A 20,964-nucleotide genomic window follows, 5' to 3' on the forward strand; every position below is an offset into this window, starting at 1 on the left:
GGGGGAAACACCAGGCTCAGAGCCTGTGCCCTGCCCTGAAAGCCCTTGCTCCGCCATCTGGTCTGAGCCTCCTGCTGCCACTCTGACCCCTGGGCTGTGGCAGGCGGCTGGCAGTGTCAAGGATGCCCCAGCACTGGGAGCTACCTGGAGAAGACATGGAGACCACAGGGTCTCGGGCCTCAGCCCCAAAGCTAATAAACATTATTGACGTGAGGCAAGGGAAGGAAGGTGTGCAGCTCAGAAACCATCGAGACTGATTTATTGGTTAATTAGTGGTTTCCACAGCCACAGACTTTCCCAGCCGTGACCGGGGTAGGGAGAGAGGGGACCATAGGGCAACCGGAGCACAGGGGAGGCTATCTGGGACCTGACCAGGAGCACCAAGGCTGAAGGAACAATACAAGGTGTTTGGACCTGGAGGTGGACACAACACTAGATGCCCAGGGAAGCCTAGCTGGCCCCAGAGCCTGGAAGCCACCCAGAACTTCCTTATGGACAGGGAAGGAAACACACTGAGGTGTGGGGTGCTGGGGAGCTGCAGGCTTGAAAAAGTTTAGCAGGAAGAATAACGAAAAACTACAGAAATGGTGGAAACAAAGAAGAGGCCCAGAAGTGGAAGAGAAAGGCCACTGTGTAAATAAAAGGGTCATGGGTTCAAGTCCAACCTCTACAACACTGATCTTATCTTGGACAAATCACTGAGCCCCGCTGGTCCTTGATTTCTACATTGTGAAACGCTGGTGAACTAGCTCTCTTGCAAAGCTACCTTGATATTAACCCCGTACACAGAGTTTGGTGAATGTGTACGATTAGTTGCTAGTATTAAATCACATTGGCCAGGGCTTAGGACCAAGAAAGGGCCTGGTAACAGGTGGTGGAGGAAGCAGGCCCTGAAAGGTGCCCTCCAGGTGGACAGGCAGAAGGCTGCTCTGTGCCAGGCTGGCTTTGGGGACAGCTGGAGCTGCATGCCTGGGGCACCACGCCCAGCTGGATGCACCCTTTTCACTGCTTCCCAGGGGGATCTGTTAGGTTAGAGCTTGGACCAGGCAGGCTGCCCTCTAGCCGCTCTTATCGAGGGCTCCTGCCATGGCCCGGGCCCCTGGCACAGTGGCGTCTGTCCGCGGGGAAGCGAACTCATAGACGAAGCACACAGCAGAGTCCAGAAGGGCATAATTTATTCAGGTCCCGAGGCAGGCAGGGCTCTTGGCGCCCCTCCGCGGGGAGCGAGCTCCCCCCTGGGCTCTGCGCCCCAGGCGCCGCCTGCTGGCAGCGCCCCTCGAGGCCCAGCGTCCCCGGGGCGGCCAGCTGAGCTGGAGGAAGCTGGGCGGACGCGGCGGAGCGCGCGGCGGGTACCGGCCGGGCAGCGCGAGCGGTGGCGGCGGCGGCGACCGCAGGGCCACAGGCGGCGGAAGCGCGCGCGGAAGTGGCGCGAGGCGAGCGCGTAGACGAGCGGGTTGAGGCAGGAGTTGGCGTAGGCGAGGCAGTGCGAGGCCAGGCGGCAGGCGTAGGTGGCGGGGCTGAAGGCGAAGCGGCCGTACCAGAAGCAGAGGATGAGCGCGTGGTGCGGGCCCCAGCAGAGGGCGTAGAGCGCGGCCACCGCCAGCATGGCGCGCCCCGCCCGGCCGGTGGCCCGTCGCCTCGCCTCGGCCGCCGCGCCCGCGGGGCCCACGGCGGCCCACAGGAAGTGCAGCGTGCGCCCGTAGGCCAGGCTCACCACGGCCACGGGCAGCAGGTAGCCCGCCGCGAAGGTGGCCACGTCGAGGGCGCGGCGGCGCGCGTCCTCCCAGGCGGGCACGCAGAGCTCCAGCGCGCCGTAGCGCACCGTGCCGTAGTAGCTGAGGTAGGGCGCCGAGAAGAGCGCCGCCAGCAGCCACACCAGGCCCACGGCAGCGCGCGCGTTGCGCGGGGTGCGCAGGGCACGGGAGCGCAGTGGGTGCCGCACGGCCAGGTACCTGCGGGGCAGAGGCGGGCACGGGTGAGGGCGGGCGGTGGCCGCCGCGCATCCCCACCGCTCGCAGAGGACCCGGTCCCCGACGGGACCTGGATCTCCGCTTCTGAACAGTAGGGGGTGGTTGTGAGGCTTCAGGGTGTAGGCAAGCGGTGAGCACTGGGTAGCGCCTGGCACCCAGCAAGGGCCGAATGGCTGTTAGATGTTGTGCACCGCAGCCTTTCCCGTGGGAGCCAAGCGAGGCACAGAGGAAAGCGACTTTCCCCAGTGATCAGCTGGGGAGTGAGCCTGGATCGGACACCATGTTTCAAGCCATGGAACCAGGTGTGAGCACAGCCTAGATCAGATAGGAGCAGTTATAAAATATCTCATGAATGCGTTGTGCGTTTCTTTTGGCATTCTTTTCATACTTACAGAGCACCTACTATGTGCCAGGCTGTGGGGTGACGTGGAACACAGAGGTGACCCCTGGAATCTGACGGTGGAGGTGGGGGAGGGCAGGATGGTCCCACAAGCATGCCCTGCGGGGCCCAGAGAGCTTTCCTCCCCTGTCTCCCACCTGCCTTCCTGGGGGATGTGACAAAGTTCCCTCCCCAACCCCGCCCAGAGCACCTGTCCACTGAGACGGCAGCCAGCGTGAAGCTGCTGGCGTACATGGTGAGGTAGATAAGCAGGTGCACGGCCTTGCAGACAAGGGCCCCGAAGAGCCAGGCATCCAGCGTGTAGATGGCGGCCTGGAAGGGCACGCAGCACAGGAGGAAGCAGAGGTCGGCCACTGCCAGGTTGAGGATGAACAGGTCCGTGGTGCTGCCTGGCTCCTGCCAGGCACTTGGGCCAGGCTGAAGCAGCACCGCCAGCACCAGCCCATTGCCCACTGTGCCCAGCAGGAAGATGAGGGCAAAGACCACAGGCACTGCCACAGCCCCCACACTCCCTGGGCTGTCCAGTGAAATGTTCTGAGCATCGGCCATCTCCCCATCAGACGGCACCTGGGGAAGAGAAGCTGGAGTCCTCAGGCAGGAGCCTGGGCTCTGGTCATTTGGCCCAGGACCCAGGTCCCTACCCTGGTTTGGCCAGATGTCCTGGGCTGGAAACTGACTCTGGGTCATGAATAGATATCAACTCAAGAGGCAGCTGGGGACAGAGACAAGATGAAGACATGAAGATGGGGGAGGGGCTGCGGCAGCACAGTAGCTGGTGGAGACTCTTAGGGGAGACCATTCGACATGAGATCTGGCTGCAAGCTGTAGCCTTAGTAAGACATGGGTGACATTCCCAAGTCACTGGAGAGTCCAGTCTCATGGTATCCCCACCATGACCAAGCTAGGCACACCAGATAGGTCACTGCTGGCTTTTGCACATTGAAAATTGGGGCCCAAGGAGGGAACATGAGTGGATAATAGGACGCCTTGGGTGACTGGTTGGGGGTTGCTGGAGACCTGAAATCCTGACTGCGCGCTAACTGGAGGTGTCACATACACGTGTGTCCATTCTCAGCCCACTCAGCCCAGCATTGCCCACCACCTGTAGCTCCTCTACTCACCTGGGAACAGAGCTGGGAGGGATAGGAGTGGGGCACAGAGGAGGGAAGGTGGGCAGTGTCTGCCCCCACCCAGCACCCAGCAGGCCCCAAAGCCCAGGCTAGGCACCACCCACCTCAGTCCTGGGCACTGAGCAGCAGCTGCTTGGTCTTGGGTGGAACAGCCAGGTTGGGGTGCCTCCTGGCCCAGCGCCTGCCCTTTGGTGGTACCCTGCAGGTTGTATCTGCCTCCTACCTCTTCCTCTTCGCCCCTCCTCTCTGCCCCTCGTCTGCTGGGGCGCACTTGGGCACTCCTTCCAGAGCAGCCTCCAGCCACCTCAGTCCGTGATTTCCCCCGGGTGGCATGCTCTTCTGCTGGGCTCTTCTCTGCCTCTGCGTCGCTGCTGCCTCCTGCGCTTTCCACTCGCCTTTGCACGGGGAGTAACCCATTGATCTCACTCGCCGAGCCGGGGTTTGCGGTTAACCCCTGCATGCCCGGTACCTCGCCCATTCCTGGCACTCCCGTCTCCCTGTGGCCCTGCCCATAACTCTACCTTTCCCCCTCCCCTCTCTGCTCCCAGCAGGGCTCCAATCTGAACTTCAAAGGAATTTCCCCTTTCTGTAGACTTCAGGTAGTGTGCCCTCCTCAGGGCCCTGTGATCCCCCTGGATCCATCTCCTTCCCTAGCTTGTTCCAAATGGTTGATCCATCAGGAAACCTGATGGGTTATGAACCTGTCTTAGCCTCCCCTTAGCCTAAGAAACAGAGAGCTAGTGACATGGGGATATGAGCTGCACTTTTTTTTGTACCAGGGATCAAACTTACGATCTTGCAGTTAAGCAGGCGCTGTGCCCCTGAGCTATAATCCCCAGCCCTGCACATTTTATTATGAGCTAGGTGTGATGGTGCATGCCTGTAATGCCAGCACTTGGGAGGCTGAGGCACAAGGATTGCCACAAGTTTGAACAGCCTAGGCTACAAAGTGAGCTCAAGGCTAGCCTGAACCATAGTGAAACCCTGCCTAAAAAAAAAAAAAGAAAAAGAAAAAAAAAAGTTATGGCCTAGGGCAAAAAGAACGGATTGAGGGAGACTTATTGAAAGAGTGACCTGTAAGGAATCTCTTGTCCAGGCAAATGCCAAAACATTAACAGGTCTTGGTGAGTGGCTATGTGACTGTTCTGGCCCAAAGCCTTGGAGCAGTGGTGCATGGACAAAGGCTTCCAGAAGGTAGAGGACTGAAGCCCTGGGAGCACAGTGCATGGGACTTAGCAACCAGGAAGCTGTTGTACGCTGGAACGGGAGTAAAGACTCAAGGCAGTCTGGTGAGTTAGGGACAGAGCTAGAAGCAAGGGGTGCTGGGCCATCCAGAGGTCATCTGAGAGGAGAAATGCGGAGGGGCACTGGCGGAGCAGCAGGGTGCCCCAGGCTGGAGGAAGACCCTGCAGGACCAGCAGCTCCAGGCCGAGCTGTGTCCAGGGGCTGACTGCCTTACACCACAGATGCAGCAAATCCCCAACATTTTTGGAAATAACTCATAGAGAATTACTGGGAATCAGACCTTGATTCTCTAAACCTGAATTCAGGATCATTACAATTGTGGCATCTCAAGATCCCTGGACAAGGGAATTGTGGGACTCTAGACCTAGGGCAGTGGCGTGGATCAGGTTACTAAGGCACCCTTAGACCCCAGAAGCCTGGTCCCTGTGTATGCCTGAACCCCAGGATCGTCCATGTCAGCCCCCTGACAAACGAGGTTCAGGACAGCATCTCCACATCCCTGCCCCTGGGGTTGGGCTCAACTGTTCCAGGGCAAAGCCCCCCACAAGGAAGTGCAGGGCCAAGCTGACGAGACACCAAGGTGAGGCCCAGGGAGGAGAGGTGACTCCGCACATGCCATGCTGGGCAGGCAATAGGGGCACCGTCCCTGGTCTTCCCTTGCTCCTGCTGCTGTCCCTGATGGCCCAGGCTTGAAGCTGGTGCCCATCACAGGGGCCAGGACCACCTCTCTGGGAGCAGTTCCGGGAGCTTTCAGCTCCACAGGACACAGGTTGAACAGCTAAGGTGAAGCAGGTGCTCGGGTCCTGTGCACCTTGTTGCGACAGCTGGTGAGCAGAGGCACGTGTGCCTGGAATGGCTGCTGTGCCTGTGTGATGCTTTCTGCAGCTCCTGGATGGCAGTGGAGCTGTGTGTTGGTGGACCCATGCCAGTCTGCTGGGCATGCTGAGCCCAGAGGTGACCAGGAACGTGACAGCTGCTAGAGGTCCTGGAGCTCTCTGCATTGCTGGGGGAAGCAAGGTGCAGACAGGCGCACACCAGCAGCGGCCTGGGAAGAGCCAAGCACAGTATCCTGGCTGCCATCTGTGTCCTGGGGGCCTGGCCACGATGTGGCCACAGTTGCACCCACCAGGCTCTGTCCTTTCTGGCACCAAGAGCTCCTGGACCCTAGCCTTGAGCTCAAGGGCCAAGATTCCCAGAACCCTCCTTGAAGGCCCTCCTGGTTCGGGCCAGGGCTAACCCAGACCATCCACGCAAACGCTGGCAGAGGAGTTGGTGCCTGGGCCTTGGCCCAGTTTCTGTGCTCCACGAAGGACCTTGTTATCCTGTCCTACTTCGGGCAAACCATGAGCTTTCCAAGGCCGCGCCATGCTGAGGCCGGAGGTGCCACACTGACTCAGAACCCACCCCCACCCATGCACTTAAGCTGAGCAATGCAGACCTTCTCCTCCCAAAGGCCAGAGGACCACGGGCAGCGACTGTGGGAAGGAGGCTGGCACCTCCAACACCGGAGGAGCCTTGGCAATAGCAAGTCAGGCGGTCCTTCAGCCTTGGGAGCAGGAGCCGCTGCGCAAACACCTCGGTCGGGCACCCGCCCCAATGGAGGGGGTGAGGCAGGAGGCGCCAGCTGCAGCAGCCGAGCTCTCTACGCCCCCTGGCGGCCTCATCAGATGGCAGAACTTGGAATGAGCGAGATACAAGGGACTGAGTGTAACAACAGCCTCTATGTCAGAAAGGAAACGGGGCAGACAGACGAACACATGCACAGCACAACACACGATACAATCTGTAGCTCTCAAGCACGAGTCGGACCTCAGTCCCATTCCTGGCCACAGGACTGGGCCTGAGAATAAAGCAGGGCCAAACGTCCCTGCCAGTATCCACGCTGTTTTTTCACCCATGGCCACAAGCACAGGCCTCTTGCGGCCCCGCCCTAAGACGCTGGGTCAGGGGTCTTGGCCTGATCAGAGCCCCCTCCCCCCCCAACCCCTGGGGCAGGGGGCTTCTTGGTTCTGCTGTCCCCACAGAGCTCAGGGCAGTGCTCCGTGCAGCCGCGCCACCTCTACAAAGGCCTCCACACAGCGGTCAATATCTTCTTCACTGTGCACGGCTGAGATCTGCACCCGGATTCGTGCCTTGCCTTTGGGGACCACTGGGTAGCTGAACCCGATGACAAAGATGCCTGGGAAGACAGACAGGAAGGGCACGCCAGACCCAGACATAATTTGGAGGGATGACATATGGGACTACTTTCCCGAGACCCACAGAGGGCAGGATGGGGATAAGAGGGGACATCACCGTCTTCTGGGTTCCCCTTTTGCTCTTCGGACCCCCAGTCCTTTAATTCCAGTTTCCTCACATCTAGTATTTATTTTTAGTACGGGGGATTGAACTCACAACCTGATGCTTACCAGGCAAGTGCTTTGGTCACTGAGCTAAATCCCCAGCCCCAGCTAGTTTTCGGAATCAGGGATTGAACTCAACCTCCCACTTGCCAGGCATACACTGTGCGCTGAGCTATATCCCCAGGCCGTTACTTATTTATCTTGAGGCAGGGTCTCACTATACAGTGCAGCCTGGCCTCAAACTCACGGTGGTCATCCTGTCTCAGGGCCCCTTCCCCAGTGGTAGGATTACAGGGGTGCACTATGCCCAGCCTGTTTTTAAATTTTTAGGAGGTTAAGCAGGTGCATCCTCGTACCTCTCTTTAGCATGTCATCCGCCATGAGAGTGGCCAGCTGGGCATCACCCAGCATCACAGGGCAGATGGGGTGATCGGCTCCTGAGATGGTGAAGCCGGCAGCCTCCATCTTAGTACGGAATCTGGGGGACACAGCGGGGTGACAAGGGTAGCTGGGGGGCCACGGAGCACCCATACCAACCCCTCAAGGACACATGGCCCAGGATCTATGCCCAGATCTCCAAGAGGACGTAATAAGGATGGGGAGACAGCAGGCAGGGGGAGGCAGCACAGAGAGTGTAAGTGGGGCACAGGAAGCAGAGGGAAGAGGCAGAGACAGGAAACAGGAGGTGGCCAGCCCCACAGATGTGGCGCTATCTGTGGACCTGGGCAGGCCACCGCTGTGCCCCCAGCCTGTCTAGGCCCTGCTCTGAACCGCACCGCTGGGTCTTGGCTGCCATGGATTGGACTAGGGTGCTGCTCTCCATGAGCAAGTCCAGAGCCTTGGAGGCGCTGCCCGCGACGGCAGGGGGCAGGCTGTTGGAGAAGAGGTAGGGCCGGGAGCGCTGCCGCAGCAGGGACACCAGCAGCGCAGGCCCCGTCGTGTAGCCCCCTGTGAGTAGGGAAGCGGGTGGTGAGTGCCTGGCCTAGAGCCCCCCTGAGACTATGGGCCCCGAGTCTGCCCTGCCCAGACATAAGGGGACCCGGGGCACAACCCTGTAGGTACCTGCTGCTCCACCCAGTGCCTTCCCCAGCGTGGAATTGATGATGGTGACTTGGTCCATCACGCCTAGCAACTCATCCGTGCCCCTGCAAGGGAAGCAGCCATTGATGCCACCAGCCCGCTGGCTTCCCTGACCCTCGGGAGCCCCACCTAGGTCTCAGGTAGGATATGCTCCCACCGTCCTGTGGGCCCCAGGAAGCCGGTGGCATGGCATTCATCCACAAAGACCAGGGCACCATATTGAGAGGCGAGGCGGCAGATCTCCTGCAGGGGTGCAATGTCGCCATCCATGGAAAAGGCCCCGTCAGTGGCCACCAGGCGCAATCGATGCTTCTGCAGGAAAGATGAGCAGGTGGCAGGTGGTGTGGTCATGAGCTGGGCCACACTGAGTAGCCTCTGTGCTGCACAGCCCCCTCTGCCCAGGGCCTGCACTCCTAAGGCATTGGCTGCCCTCAGGTGGCAGTTGCAGGGAAACAAAGCCTTGTGGTGGGGCTGGGAGGGTGTCAGAGGATTTGAGTTCCACTCTCGGTCTGAGTGAGGGCAGGGGCTCTCCAAGCCTCATTTCCTCAGCAGGGGAGGCTGAGGGGAGCCCACTGCTCGCCCCCAGACCTGTGCCTCACCCACCTGGGCCTCCTGCAGCTTGGCTTCTAGGTCGCCCATGTCCAGGTGGCGATATCGATACTTGTGGGCCTTGCACAGCCGGATGCCATCGATGATGGAGGCGTGGTTCAGCTCATCTGACAGGACCGCGTCCTCAGGGGTCAGCAGAGCCTGGAGGGAGCAACCTCGGTAGAGTGGCTACCCAGTCACCTTCCGGTTTGCCTTCCCCATTAACTCCTGAGTTTCGATTTCACAGGTAGCCAGGGCATTCCTGGGGCAGGGAGGCAAGGTGTCCTCCACTCCATCTGAGTTGCCCTGGCTCTATTTTGCAGAGGGCAGAAGAGAAAGTTAAGGGAGGAGAGGGTCCTGCACTCTCAGCCTCGTAGCTGGCACAGGTTACCTCCAAAATGCTCGGGAGAAGGGGCTCCTTGCAAGCCACCGGGCATGGCCAAGGCATCCTAGTAGGTCTGCTGAGTGCCCACCCACAAGCCGTCCACAGCAACACCAACTCCCACCCACAGCTCCACATACCTCAAAGAGGCCAGAATTGGCATCAAAGCAGCTGGGATAGAGGATGGCATCCTCCCGCTGGTGGAATCGGGCAATCTTGGCTTCCAGATTCTTATGGATACTCTACAGAGACAGGAGCTGTGAGAGCCCGGAGGGCTGCAGGGAACAAGCTCTAGAGGACAGAGGCCTGGAGGAGCCACAGAGACCCTGGCTAGGAGGCCTGCAGCCTCAGCCTCGCCCTTCCTTTTGAACCACACAGGTCACCACGGAGCCAGCAGGAACATGGCACGTGGCTCTACTGAGAGGCTGGAGCTTTGCTAGGGTTCCCTTCCCAGGTGGATCCTGGTTTTGTAGCAGACATCTGTCCAGTGGTGGAACTATGGGTGCTCATGTCAAGCAAGATGTGCCTAACACCAGATGGTGTTTTGGGTTGCTTTATGGCAAAGAAGAGGATTTCATAGGCTCTGTACTCATTTGGGTCTCTTTGGTTTTGAGAAATGATCTCACTATATATAGTTCAGGTCAGCCTCGAACTCATTAAATAGCCCAGACTGCCCCTGAAATTGTGGCAGTCATATTTCCTCAGCCTCCTGGGTGCTGGGATTACAGGTGTGTGCCACTACACCTAGCTAAGCATTTGGGCTTACTTATGTTCAAAGGCCACTTAGGGCTGGGGATAGAGCTCAGCAGTGTAAGCGGCTGCCATGCAAGCTCAAGGTCATGAGTTTGATTTTAAGTATAAAAAAAAAAAGCCACTTAGTCTAGCCAAGGATATTCTGGGATGTACCTGGATGGGAGACAGGAGTTCTGCTTCTGATATTCATTTCAGCCTCATCTTTCAGAACATGTAATATACTACAGACAGTTAAGAGCGGGGGCCCTTGGCAACCTGGGTTCAAATCCCACCATGATGCACTGTGACCTTCTGGGCAAGTCATTAACCTCTCTGGGCCTCGAGATTCTCATGTCAATAGCTTTTTTTTGGTACTGGGGATCAAACGACCTGGAGCTTGCCAGGCAGGTGCTTACACCACTGAGCTAAACCTCCGATCCCTTCTTATGTCAGCAACACTGGTAAAGCAGGAGGATTCATGAGTCAATCCTTGTAACCTTCTCAAAAGTAACTAGGATTTAGCTCAGTGGCATAAGCAGCTGCCTGGTAAGTGGTCATGAGTTCAATTCCCAGCAACAAACAAACAAAAAAAAGTAACTGGCACATAGTATTATAGAAGTTTAATGTTTATATTAATTTGTTTTTGTAACATTGACAAAATAAATAATAGCCACCATTTATTAAGTGCTTCTGTGTACCAGGTACTGTTCTAAGCATTTTTTTTTTTTTTTGCCTTTTTCGTTTTTACCGGTACTGGGGATCGAACTCACGACTGCCTGCTTGCAAGGCAGGCACTTATGCCGCTGAGCTAAATCCCCAGCCCCTGTTCTAAGCATTTTTATAAATCCTTTGTTTTTACCCTGTAGTGTTGGGAATAAGCATAAGGCCTTTGCACTAAGCTACATCCCCAGCCCTTTTTTGACATAGGCTCTTCCTATGTAGCCCAGGGTGGCCTTGAACTCAAGTGATCCTCCTGCCTCAGCCTCCAGAGTGCTGGAGTTACAGCTATGCACCATCATTCCTGGCACCGGCCCTTTAAATTGCCCAAATTACCCAGGTGGGGCTTCAATTTGCAATCTTCCTGCTTCAGTCTCCCAGAGTGCTGGGATCGCAGGCCTATATCACTCTGTGCAGTTTGCTACTCCTTTAATTTGTAACAATCCTATTATTATCTACTGTTGTCCCCTCTCCACAACAAAAGGTTCAAGTGACAGAGAGGATAAGATACCTCCCTATAGTGACAGAGCCAGTAAACAGCAGCACTGAAAACCAAGCCAAGGCAGAATACCACCAGGACGCTCACCCTCAAAACCTGCCTTCTGTTCTCCTTCAGCAGGACAGGCAAGAGGACTCTTCTGCAGTGGGGAAACTGATGCTCAAAAACATAGTTTCTCAGTCCAGCATCGCGACACACACCTGTAATTCCACTGTTGTGGAGGTACAGGTTCTGAGGTAGCATTGCCTCTACCTGGGAAATGTAGAGACTTTTCTTTTCTTTTTTGGTATCAGGAATCAAACTCATGACAGCATGTTCCACTGAGCTAAATCCCTGGCCCTAATGTAGTAATTTTAATGAGACCCGTCTTTAAAAAAATAGCTGGGCATGTAGTTCAGTTTAAAAGCCATGGGTTCAATCCCTATTACAACAAAGCAAAATAAATAAATACAGAAATAAATAAATGAAACAAAGAAAGGCAAAACTAATAAATGAAACAAAGAAAGGAATAATAAATGAACAAAGAAAGCCTTATCCAAGGCTTCTCTTGCAAAATAAGCACCCAGGCTCTCTAGCCGGCAGCTCTGGGGCTAACAGTGGACTTCAACGCTGAGCCCTGGGATTTGCAGAGCCAGCTGGGGTCAACCATGCCCCACCCCACTATGTACCTGGGTCCCACAGATGAAGCGGACCGAGCTGAGGCCAGCTCCGAACTCCTGCAGAGCCTGGAGGCCTGCCTGGATCACCTCAGGGTGGCTGCTTAGGCCCAGGTAGTTGTTGGCACAGAAGTTAAGGATTCCTGAGGTGGAAAGAGGAGACGCAGGAGGCGCTCAGACAGGGTAAGGAAGGGCCTGGAAGGGGACAGTGCCAGGCCCAGAGAATTGGTCAAGAGAGGAACTGGATGTGAACAGCTCCACAACACCCCAGATGATACAGTATGGGACTGAGGCCAGGGTAGGGGCCACTAGGAGGCTCTGAATCCAAAAGCCACGCAAGAGGCAGGTTGAGGACAGGAGTCTCTCCAGGGCTGTGACTTGCAGGATGAGAAGATTTATTTATTTTTGGTTTTTTGAGACAGTCTCATGTAGCCTGGGCTAGCCACTCTCAATCCCCCTGCATCAGGTTCCCAAATACTGGAATCACCAACCAGGCTTCAAGCAGCTTACACTCTAGCTTCTTTTACCAAAGAAGGAACCTATCCCTTCCTTGCAGATTATTCCTGTTCCTGAAGATCACCACCCACCCCTCATCTCAGCCTGGGTTTCCTCCAGAGTAAGAGAACAGGGCTGGGTCAGGTGCCCGGTGGTCCAAGGTTTACTTTGCTGCCTGGACACACAGCAGGAATCACAGCCCAAGTGGTTGCCTCTGAAACCACAGTGCAGTCAGAAAGACCACAGTGAACACAATGACCTGAGCAGGAAACTGAGGCCGAGGAGGGGGAAGGTTCACGGCCTGGGAAAGGTGAACTCAGCATGAACACTTGGGTCTCCTGATGGCCCATCTTTTGCTTATATAAACAACACTGCGTCCCTCTGGGCCTCTACTCAGATGTGACAGCTGCTTGGTTTCTCTGAGGGCTTTGCCGTAAACCACTGGATCAGAGACAGCTGTTCAGTCTCTGACAGGACAGGTGAGGACACTCACAAGCAATTAGGTCGTGGGCCTGCTCCACATCTCCCTCAGGGAAGGCCAGGATTTCCCTGTTATCTATTTTACCAGGGACTATATCGGCACCAAGGGCTCCATGCCTTTCTGGGCACCTGTTGATAACAACACCCATTGGAGGCTAAGACAGGGCAGCCTGGTCAGTGGCTAGAATGAAAGGAGGACACCCACTGTGTCCAATCAATGTGTCTGTCACTTTCACAAAAGTCCTCAAATCTTAGACTTTGGCCCCCAAATTGGCCTCTGGCCAGTCAGTTGACCTTTCAGCGCCAGTAATGACAGCTCACTGGTTGGGGAACTCTGAGCAAATACTTCACATCTTGGGGGTCTCAGCTTCCACCTAAAGGGATCTGTCCTACTTTTAGAGGTTAGCAGAAGTCCATGTGCAGCAATTAACAGAGACTTTCATAAAGCAGCTGCTCAAGAAATGTGGGTGTTAGCCAAGTGTGGTGCCCACATCTGTGATCCTGGTAGCACTTTGAGAGGCTAAGCTCGAGGCCAGCCTGGTCTAAGTATAGGACGATCCTGTATCCAGCCCCTGCTTGGTAAGCACAAGGTCGTGAGTTCAATCCCAGTACCAAAAAACCCCAAACCAAGCCAACCCAAAAAGATAAAAAATGCAGGGTTTGTTTTGCTCTGCCTTCCTAGCTCTCTTCTTCGAGACGGCAACGGGGGAGGCAGCTGGATGTCTCTTTTTCGGTCTAGCTTTCCCCTCTGGACCAAAATGGTGCGCACGAATAAATTACTTCCCTCCGTTGAAACCGCTGTAACCAGGTGTGAGTCTGGGAAGTACAACCCCAGCCCTCGCCGCCTGGAACCCGGCCGCCTGGACCCCCACTATGGCATAAGCCCGGGTAGGCCCCTGGAGTAGCAGCCAGGTCCCGCGACTGCCAGGAGGGGGAGTTACCTCCAGAGACGCCGTCCACGTGGACACACGGCCCCTGACGGGACGTAATCACTCGCTCGCTCTTCCAGGTGCCAGCCCCACGGATCCCTTCCAGCTCCCCCTCGAGGATGCCGCGCAGCTGGGCCAGCGCCGACTGCGCACGGCGGCCGTGGGGGGCCCGGGCGAGCGTCGCGCGCCAGACGCCGACAGCCCACATCCCGCACCTCATCTGAGCGCGCCCACAGGCCCGGCTTGCGCGCAGCGCACGACTCGTCACGTGGCCGGGGGCCGGGCCCCGGTAGCCAATCGGAGGCAGAGAGGCTCCCTTAAGGGGCGGGGCTTGGTTTCGGCGGAGGGAGCTACTGGATTGATTTGCTAAGTGAAGACCGAGAGGTCCGCGTAGGGGAAGCCGAGACGGCGTCGGGTCCCAGCCCACTTCGTGCCCATCCCCCTAGCTACACGCCCACTTCTTGGAGGCAAAGAGGGTGCCCTCTGGACCTCAAAAGTAGGAGCCTAGAAGCCAGCAGAGGCACGTTTCAGTCCTAAGATTCCTGTCCGCCTCTCAGACACCCCCCCATCCTCAGGAGTGAACTCGGTCCCAGATGTCCCCACTGCTCACCCAACTGCTCCGCATTCTCCAGTCTCCAAAGTGAGGAAAAATACACCCTTGTTTTTTCTTTTTCCAGATTTTATTTTAAAGTTTTAAAATTACGACAGCAAATTTCTCCCGGCACAAGGAACACTTGTTTAAAAAAGGCGGGGGTGGGGGTGGGGTGGCGCAAGTGCGCGAGTTTTACTAGTAAAAATAAAAGACAGACAACTGTACAGGTTTTTTCTCCCAGCTCCCGATGTAAAACCTAAGTAGTAGCCCTAGGTATGCATATATACAAATACACACACATGCACACAGATTAGCTCTAGCACTACGTAGTCAACTGCAGTATGTCTTACCGTCCACTCCCTGCCCCTCCCCCTTCCCCACTACAACTACTTAAAAAAAAGGACTCAGAAGTGAGAAGAGGTCGGGAGGTTTTTAAGCAGCTGGTGGTGGGGCTGCAGCCCTACCAGACCAAGCAAAGCCACGTCTTTAGAGGAACAAAATACGGGGGGGGGGGTGGGGGAGTCCTCCAAAGACACAATAATCCATCGAATTGTGTGGAAAAACCCAAGTTTCAACAGGGCACACTGAGGCACTTGGCTGACTCCCCACCCTTCCCCCAAAGTTTCCTCTCCCCTGGAGACTCTACCGAAGCCACAGGCGCGTCTCCCCCAGCCCAACCCCCCTGGCTGGTTCCTAGCTGACTGGAAGAAGCTAGTTCTTCCAACCAGCTGTCACTTGGTCCCCTCCTCTTCTTCCCTAAGACAATAGGAAGGCCAGAAGGCACACTGACCCGGAGAGAAGGAACCAGCCTCGGATCCCCTGCTCCTGCCCCCTCTAAGAGTTAGGAAATTCTCACAGGGGTGCCCAACTTAAAACCTTGAAGATACTCCCACAAACCTTTATAATTCCTGGGCTCCCTCTCTCCTCTAGCGAGAACAAACTGCTGTGCTTGTTCCCTCTATCCCCATCTACCTTCATATAGCAAACCCGTCCCGTAACACAACACACAACCCACCCAGATCCCGAACCCCATAAGATTAATAGCGAATCAACAAAACAAAACATCAGTACATCCTCATCGTTACAGAGATGAGATCTGTTGTGGCGGTCCTTGCACAACTGGCGAAGGAAAAAGCAATTAGTCCACAGTTTCTGAGGACTCCAAAGTCTGTCTCTTACAAAGTCTGAATAAATGGGGCAAAAGGTTGCAGAGAATCAAGAAAGAAGAAAGTATTTACAGAGTGAGAGGGGAGTGTCCACAAGAAAAAGGTTCCTTGTCACTTCTTCTTGCCGGCCCTCTTGGCACTGGACTTGGCTTTGGGCTTCACTGGTTTGGCCTTCTTGGGCTTGGATGCCTTGACTGGCTTGGCCTTGACAACCTTGGGTTTTTTGGCTTTCTTGGGTGTGGCAGCCGGCTTCTTCTTGGCCTTCTTGACCGGGGTGGCTTTAGGTTTCTTGCTTGGGGCTTTGGAGGCCGCCTTCTTGGGCTTGGCTGCCTTCTTTGGCGTGGCCACCTTCTTGACCTCCTTCTTGGTCTTCTTGAAGGCTACTGCCCTCTTGGGCTCGTCGCTCTTAGCCAGCCGGAAGGAGCCCGAGGCACCCACCCCTTTGGTTTGCTTGAGGACACCGGTGGTCACCAGGCGCTTGATGGACAACTTGATCTGGGAGTCGGCGTTCTCACCCACCTTGTAGTGGCTCTTGACATACTTCTGGATGGACTGGCGCGAGGAGCCAGCGCGGTTCTTCTCGGCCTGGATGGCAGCCACGATCATGTCCGAATACTTGGGATGGTCTGTGGACTTCTTGGAGGCCTTGGCCCGCTTGGGCTTGGCCGCAGGAGTGGACGTGGAGTTCTCGGTCATGGTGGCCTGCCTGGTCCCGCTGTGGAAAGCGTCTTCCCAAGGGCCAGCCCTGGTCGGTGGGATCTTGCTCTCGGACCCCGGGCTACCAGCCCCGTCCGGGGACTCGGGCTGTCGGGGATGCGGCCGCGGGGCCGCTGCCTCTTCTCCTCCCGGGCGCGGGTCGCGGGCGTGCTCGCGGGCCGGCTCTGCGTGGCCCAGCCCCGCCGGTCTGCCGCTGGTCCCGCCGCCTGGCTCCCGCTCTGCCTCCGCCTCCTCCGCCTCCCCTTTCCCAGCTCCGCGTCTGGCGCTCGGGCGGCGCATCCGGGTATTTAGCGGCGGCGGGCGGACCGCGGTGAGGACAGGGCTGCTGGCTGCCTGCTCCCGGCCCGGAATGGCGCCGCGCCGCCGCCATCTGTGTTTCTTCCGCCGCACAAATCCGACCTTTTCCCCCGGCCCGGGCCTTCCCGCTCCTAGGAGCCGCCCGGGGCCGCTGCTCGGCTCCCTGGGCTCCCCCGCCGGGTAGCCCGCGGGCCCGGCCGCCGCCCCCCGCGCCCGCCACGCGCCCCAAACCGCGCCGAGGACCGCTGGGGCGCCGGCACATTTCCCCTTTGCGGGGCACTAGCTCTGCGGGGCTGGGGACCCCGGCGGCGCGAGACCACCCGTAGCAAAGCTCTCCCCTGGGGCTATCAGGAGCCCGGCTCCTGGCCCGCTGCGCGGCCCCCTAACCCGGCGGAGCGGCTGGAAAGCGGCCCCAACTAACACACGCGGCCCCGAGCCGGGCGACTCCCAGCCGGGCCGAGCCGGGACAGGGGGGAGGGGTCGCTCCCCCAGGGTCCGGTCACCTCTCAGGGGTCACCCCACCACTGGCCCCCCAGCACCCCCACCCCGTCTCTGTCCGCGGGGCCCCCAAGGAAACTTTCCCAGGAAGAGTTTGGAAGGGTACTTTCAAACTTTGTCCCTTCCCCCTCCTGGGGCGTCTCTCCCCCCAGTGCGCCCCCAGACCTCTGCTTAGAGATTACCTCCTGAGGCCGAACCCCTCAATGCTGCCTGAGTCTACTGAGAGACAGGAAGAGAATCTTCCCGGTGTCCTGCTGTCCTCAGAGACCCCCATGTCTTTCCTCTATCCTAATCGGGAGTGCATTTGTGTGTTTTACTCAGCTTGGGACTTTTGAGGGGCGTGAGGCAAAGCTCGCTGTCTCCCCATCCCAGTGCCCAGCGTGGGGGTCGTCCCCCTCCCAAGGTTCCTTGGAGGTGTTGTGCATTGTGGGGACGAGTCCACAATGCAGAATCTGCCCCTGAGTCTCCAACCAGAGACACACCTGGGGGCCCCTGCGGTGAAGAGAGGCCCTGCGTGCTTCAAAAACCTGGGGAAGACGGGGCGCTGGGGGTAGCCGTGGGGGGGGGGTAGGTCATGTTCCTTGGGTGGTGAGTAATCCTCGGAAAGGGTGCAATTGTGCAGGGAGCCGTGGCCAGGACCACCGCCATTTTGCTGGGAAGATACAGTGCCTTTGTTAAAATACACAGGTCTTCCCTGGTGCTGCTAGGCAGGTAGAGACAAAGCGGTGAGGGGTGCCAGGGTCTGTGGGGAGTCCTGGCACTCCGGGGGACTCGAGGGTCTAAGAGAATACCGGAAGGGACCCCCGGACATTCTGGGAGCCCTTGTCTCTAGCAGACCTGCTACTCACGCGCCAGATCTACTTGGCCGCGGCCCTGAACTAAGATTCTGGGGGACGCTGGCTCCCTGGCACCCTCCCTTAACAAATCCTCTTTCATTCCCTTCGCAATAAGGCTATTTAATTAAACAATAGTTGGGAGTGAGGGTTTGTACCCGGTCAAAATGAAGAAAGCATCTCTGCTAAGGCCCGGAGCTGGAGCTGTTTGCAGACACTGAGTCCGGCAGAGGAGGGGGAGGGGAGGGAGGTTTAGATGAGGGGTGGGTCGTAGTTACGGGGTGTCAGGAGGGCTACTACTGCACTTAGGAGTCTGAGACCAGGGCAAATTAGTGGGTCTTCCCCTACCCCTACCATTTGGATGGATTAATCCAAATGATTGGGGGAGGGGAAAGACAGGCCAAGATCCAATGTCAGATGCGTGTCCTTGGGCTTATCTGGGTGACACAGGTGGGAAATGAAGCCCTAAAGGCCAGGTCAGTTCAAAAGGTCAAGGTTCTTACTTCTGTGTTATCAATTAGCTCCCGAAGCTGAATGAAAAGAATACCGGGCTAGGTTGGTTTAGGTTTTTTTCAAAAAACGATTCTTCTGGTTCCCATTAAGACCTGGGTGGGGGAAACACACCTCCCCATAGCCGCCTCTATATCCCAGATGTTTTCCACCCTGCGCTCCCCAGAGACGTGTCACCACCATCTGGCTGAGAACGAGGACTGCAGGAATCCGATGGCACGGTGTTGACTTTGTTTTTTAATTCGCCCAGCACATTACAGTTTGCAAACTGGTCTCGGCCAGGCTCCGGGTCCCCTGCGCCTCCTCCCGCCTGGGGGCAGGTAATATGATCTCTACCTGCGCACCCTCATTTTACCGTGGAGGCCGCGGGGGCTTAGTGGGGAGCATAGAGGGAGGAAAGCCTCAGCTCCCTGCGACCCCCAGCCTTCATTCCAAGCTGTCGCGCTCATCATATCTCTTCTCCTGCCCATCTCGGCGACCTGGAATTTTCTCCTGAACTGGAGCCGGTGCGGGGGGGCTGGATAGCAGGGCTTCCAGCGCGTGGTCGTCCCTTCCCCACCTGGGGCAACCGGATCCCCCGCCTCTCCTCCGCCTGTTCGGGGATTTGGGGGGAAAGGGGGTTCTGTGGGAGTTGGGCGCCGAGGCCGCGGGTGGGGAGCAAAATGAGCACAGTCTGCCTGGCATCCTGGATACCACAGGCTGGGGAGGGGCCTGGTCCCAGCGGGGCCCAGCAGCGGCCCCCCGCCGGCGGCTCTCCTAGCCACCCCGCGGCGTCCCCTGTAACGCGAGGCCCTTTAAAGCCCGCGAGCCCTACCCCGCCGCTCCTGGGAAATGTAGTCTCCGAGCCCAGCCGACCCTCCCGAGTTTCCTGGCCGTGCCCCCCTGCCCACCCCTCGGGCGTGGGGTCGACTTGCTTCTCTAGCTGTGAAAAGGGACTCAACTCGCATCGAGGACTCGCGTGAGAGGGGCACGAAATACTCCGTGGAAAAGTGTATAAAGCACATTAGAAACGCCGGGGTCTGTTCTTACTAACTGGGGTGCTACCAGCATTACTGAGCTGTGTCTTTGCAGTGTCTTCGTGTTAGGGACAGGAGGCCCGCAAGGCTCGGTGTCCACCTCCCACATCCGGGCTGATGGACTCCACAACCAGCCCTTCCACTGCCACCGTGGTCTCCTGAGCGCTTGGCAATAGGTCCACTTCTGCTGGGCTCAGGACTCCTAGTGCTTCCACCAGCCCCTGGTTATGGCTGGGCGGTGGTGGAGAGGAGATCCTGTGTTTGTGGAGCTGACATTCTTTATAAACGTAAAGAACATAAAAGCTAGGGAAGTAAAATGCATAACACTGCCAGTTTTTCTTTGCCACGCTACAATTTCAAAGAAACAATTAGAACAGGTTTGGAGCATTAGGCTGTAGTGAGGGGAAGTGGAATGCAGTTTGAAATAGGGTGATCCCAAAAACCTCATTAAGCAGCTGACATTTGAACTGAGATTTGAAGAAGGGATGTGAAGGAGAAAGCCATTCTTATTCTTAGAAGATGAAGCATCCATGCAGCAGGAACGGTTTGTGCAAAGGCCCTGTGGCAGGAAGATGCAGTGTGGCTGAGTGTGAGAGGGGTTATGGGATGAGATGAGTGTACAAAGACCAGCCGGTGTGGGTAAGTATGGCAGGCACCTAGTGTAGGGTTTGTGGACTATGGTAGGGACTTGGCTTCCACTCAGCATGAGCAGAGGTGAGATATGGTTTGAGCCACACTCAGCTCTGGCCACTATGTGGGGGGAAGGTTTTAGAGGGCAAAGACAGAAGCCAAGGTGGGAGCTGTCAAGGCATCCAGGTGAGAGAGAACGGCACTTTGGCCCAGTTGGCAGTGTGGAGAGGAGATCAGGCAGAGGAGGACAAGGACAGGGCTGGGGACATGGTGGGAGGAGAGGGAAGGAAGCAGAGACCTCGGAAAAGAAGTCCAAGGAGAAGCAGCCAGCAAGGTGGACAGGGAAGGACGATGTGTGTGCGTCCCGAGGGAGGCTGGGGGGTGAGGAATGTGCCAGGGCGCGGGAGGGAGAGGCCAGTCCTGTCTCATGATGCCGCCAACCGGGTAGCAGACAGTGTCCTTTCGTGGGGCATGGTGGTCACCAAAGAGCCTGACCAGAGAGGGTCCTGTGACCAGGCTGGGGGGGGCCTTACACAGCCCTCCTGCTTTGAGACCTCTTTGATTGGGATCCAGTGGAAATGAGGTGCCCTGCAGGGGCTGGGCGGAGATGCAGCAGGAGCTGCCTGTGAAGGGCCAGTGGTGTTTTAGGGGAGTGGTGGGGCGATGAGCCACTGTTGAGCAAGGGCGTGGTTTACCCTTAAGCCTGGAGGGAGGCAGAGCTGTGGGAGGGCAGGTTTTTTGGGGATTTTTTGGGGTTTTTTTTTTTTTTTTTTTTTTTTTTGTCTTTTTCATTTGTCTTTTTCATTTTTATCGGTACCGGGGACCGAACTCACGACTGCCTGCTTGCAAGGCAGGTGCTTATGCCGCTGAGCGACAGGGTCTCTGTATGCAGTTCAGGCTGGCCTTGAGCTCACTTTGTAGTCTAGGGTGGTTTCAAACTCCAAACAATCCTCCTGTCTCAGCCTCCCGAGCCCTGGGATTACAAGTGTGAGCTACCATGCCTGGCTCAGCAGTGGCTTTTTGGAAGGATTCCTGACTGAGGATCAAGGGGCAGAGGGCA

At 57.1% G+C, this 20,964-nt stretch overlaps 3 protein-coding genes across 6 annotated transcripts; all 3 read right to left on the reverse strand.

Moving 5' to 3' along the window:
- Window positions 1-1,158: 1,158 nt before the first annotated feature.
- Galr3 (galanin receptor 3) lies at window positions 1,159-6,456 on the reverse strand. 4 transcript variants are annotated; one of them, XM_063243888.1, is made up of 4 exons: window positions 6,184-6,456; window positions 3,724-3,895; window positions 2,561-2,937; window positions 1,159-1,952 (listed from the first exon to the last, which is right to left on the reverse strand). In XM_063243888.1, the coding sequence occupies exons 3-4, from the start codon at window positions 2,917-2,919 to the stop codon at window positions 1,175-1,177; spliced, it is 1,137 nt and encodes a 378-aa protein (XP_063099958.1). In that variant the 5' UTR covers window positions 2,920-2,937; window positions 3,724-3,895; window positions 6,184-6,456; the 3' UTR covers window positions 1,159-1,174. The 4 variants fall into 4 exon arrangements, with proteins under 4 accessions (XP_063099958.1, XP_003470414.3, XP_063099956.1 ...); XM_003470366.4 differs by having other exon boundaries at window positions 2,561-3,895; window positions 6,184-6,322; XM_063243886.1 differs by lacking the exon at window positions 6,184-6,456 and having other exon boundaries at window positions 3,724-6,171.
- A 157-nt stretch (window positions 6,457-6,613) lies between these two features.
- Gcat (glycine C-acetyltransferase) lies at window positions 6,614-13,893 on the reverse strand. Its single transcript, XM_003470477.5, has 9 exons — window positions 13,658-13,893; window positions 11,754-11,884; window positions 9,278-9,379; window positions 8,771-8,917; window positions 8,325-8,479; window positions 8,150-8,232; window positions 7,864-8,035; window positions 7,444-7,565; window positions 6,614-6,924 (listed from the first exon to the last, which is right to left on the reverse strand). The coding sequence occupies exons 1-9, from the start codon at window positions 13,863-13,865 to the stop codon at window positions 6,773-6,775; spliced, it is 1,272 nt and encodes a 423-aa protein (XP_003470525.3). The 5' UTR covers window positions 13,866-13,893; the 3' UTR covers window positions 6,614-6,772.
- A 410-nt stretch (window positions 13,894-14,303) lies between these two features.
- Window positions 14,304-16,397, reverse strand: LOC100723367 (histone H1.0). The gene has a single exon (XM_003470476.5). It carries the CDS (start codon window positions 16,097-16,099, stop codon window positions 15,515-15,517), a length of 585 nt encoding a protein of 194 aa, XP_003470524.1. The 5' UTR covers window positions 16,100-16,397; the 3' UTR covers window positions 14,304-15,514.
- Between the last annotated feature and the right edge of the window lie 4,567 nt (window positions 16,398-20,964).

The sequence above is a fragment of the Cavia porcellus genome, unplaced genomic scaffold, assembly GCF_034190915.1.
Source record: "Cavia porcellus strain 051 isolate PalLab524CR breed Dunkin Hartley unplaced genomic scaffold, mCavPor4.1 scaffold_40, whole genome shotgun sequence".
NCBI lineage: Eukaryota > Metazoa > Chordata > Mammalia > Rodentia > Caviidae > Cavia > Cavia porcellus.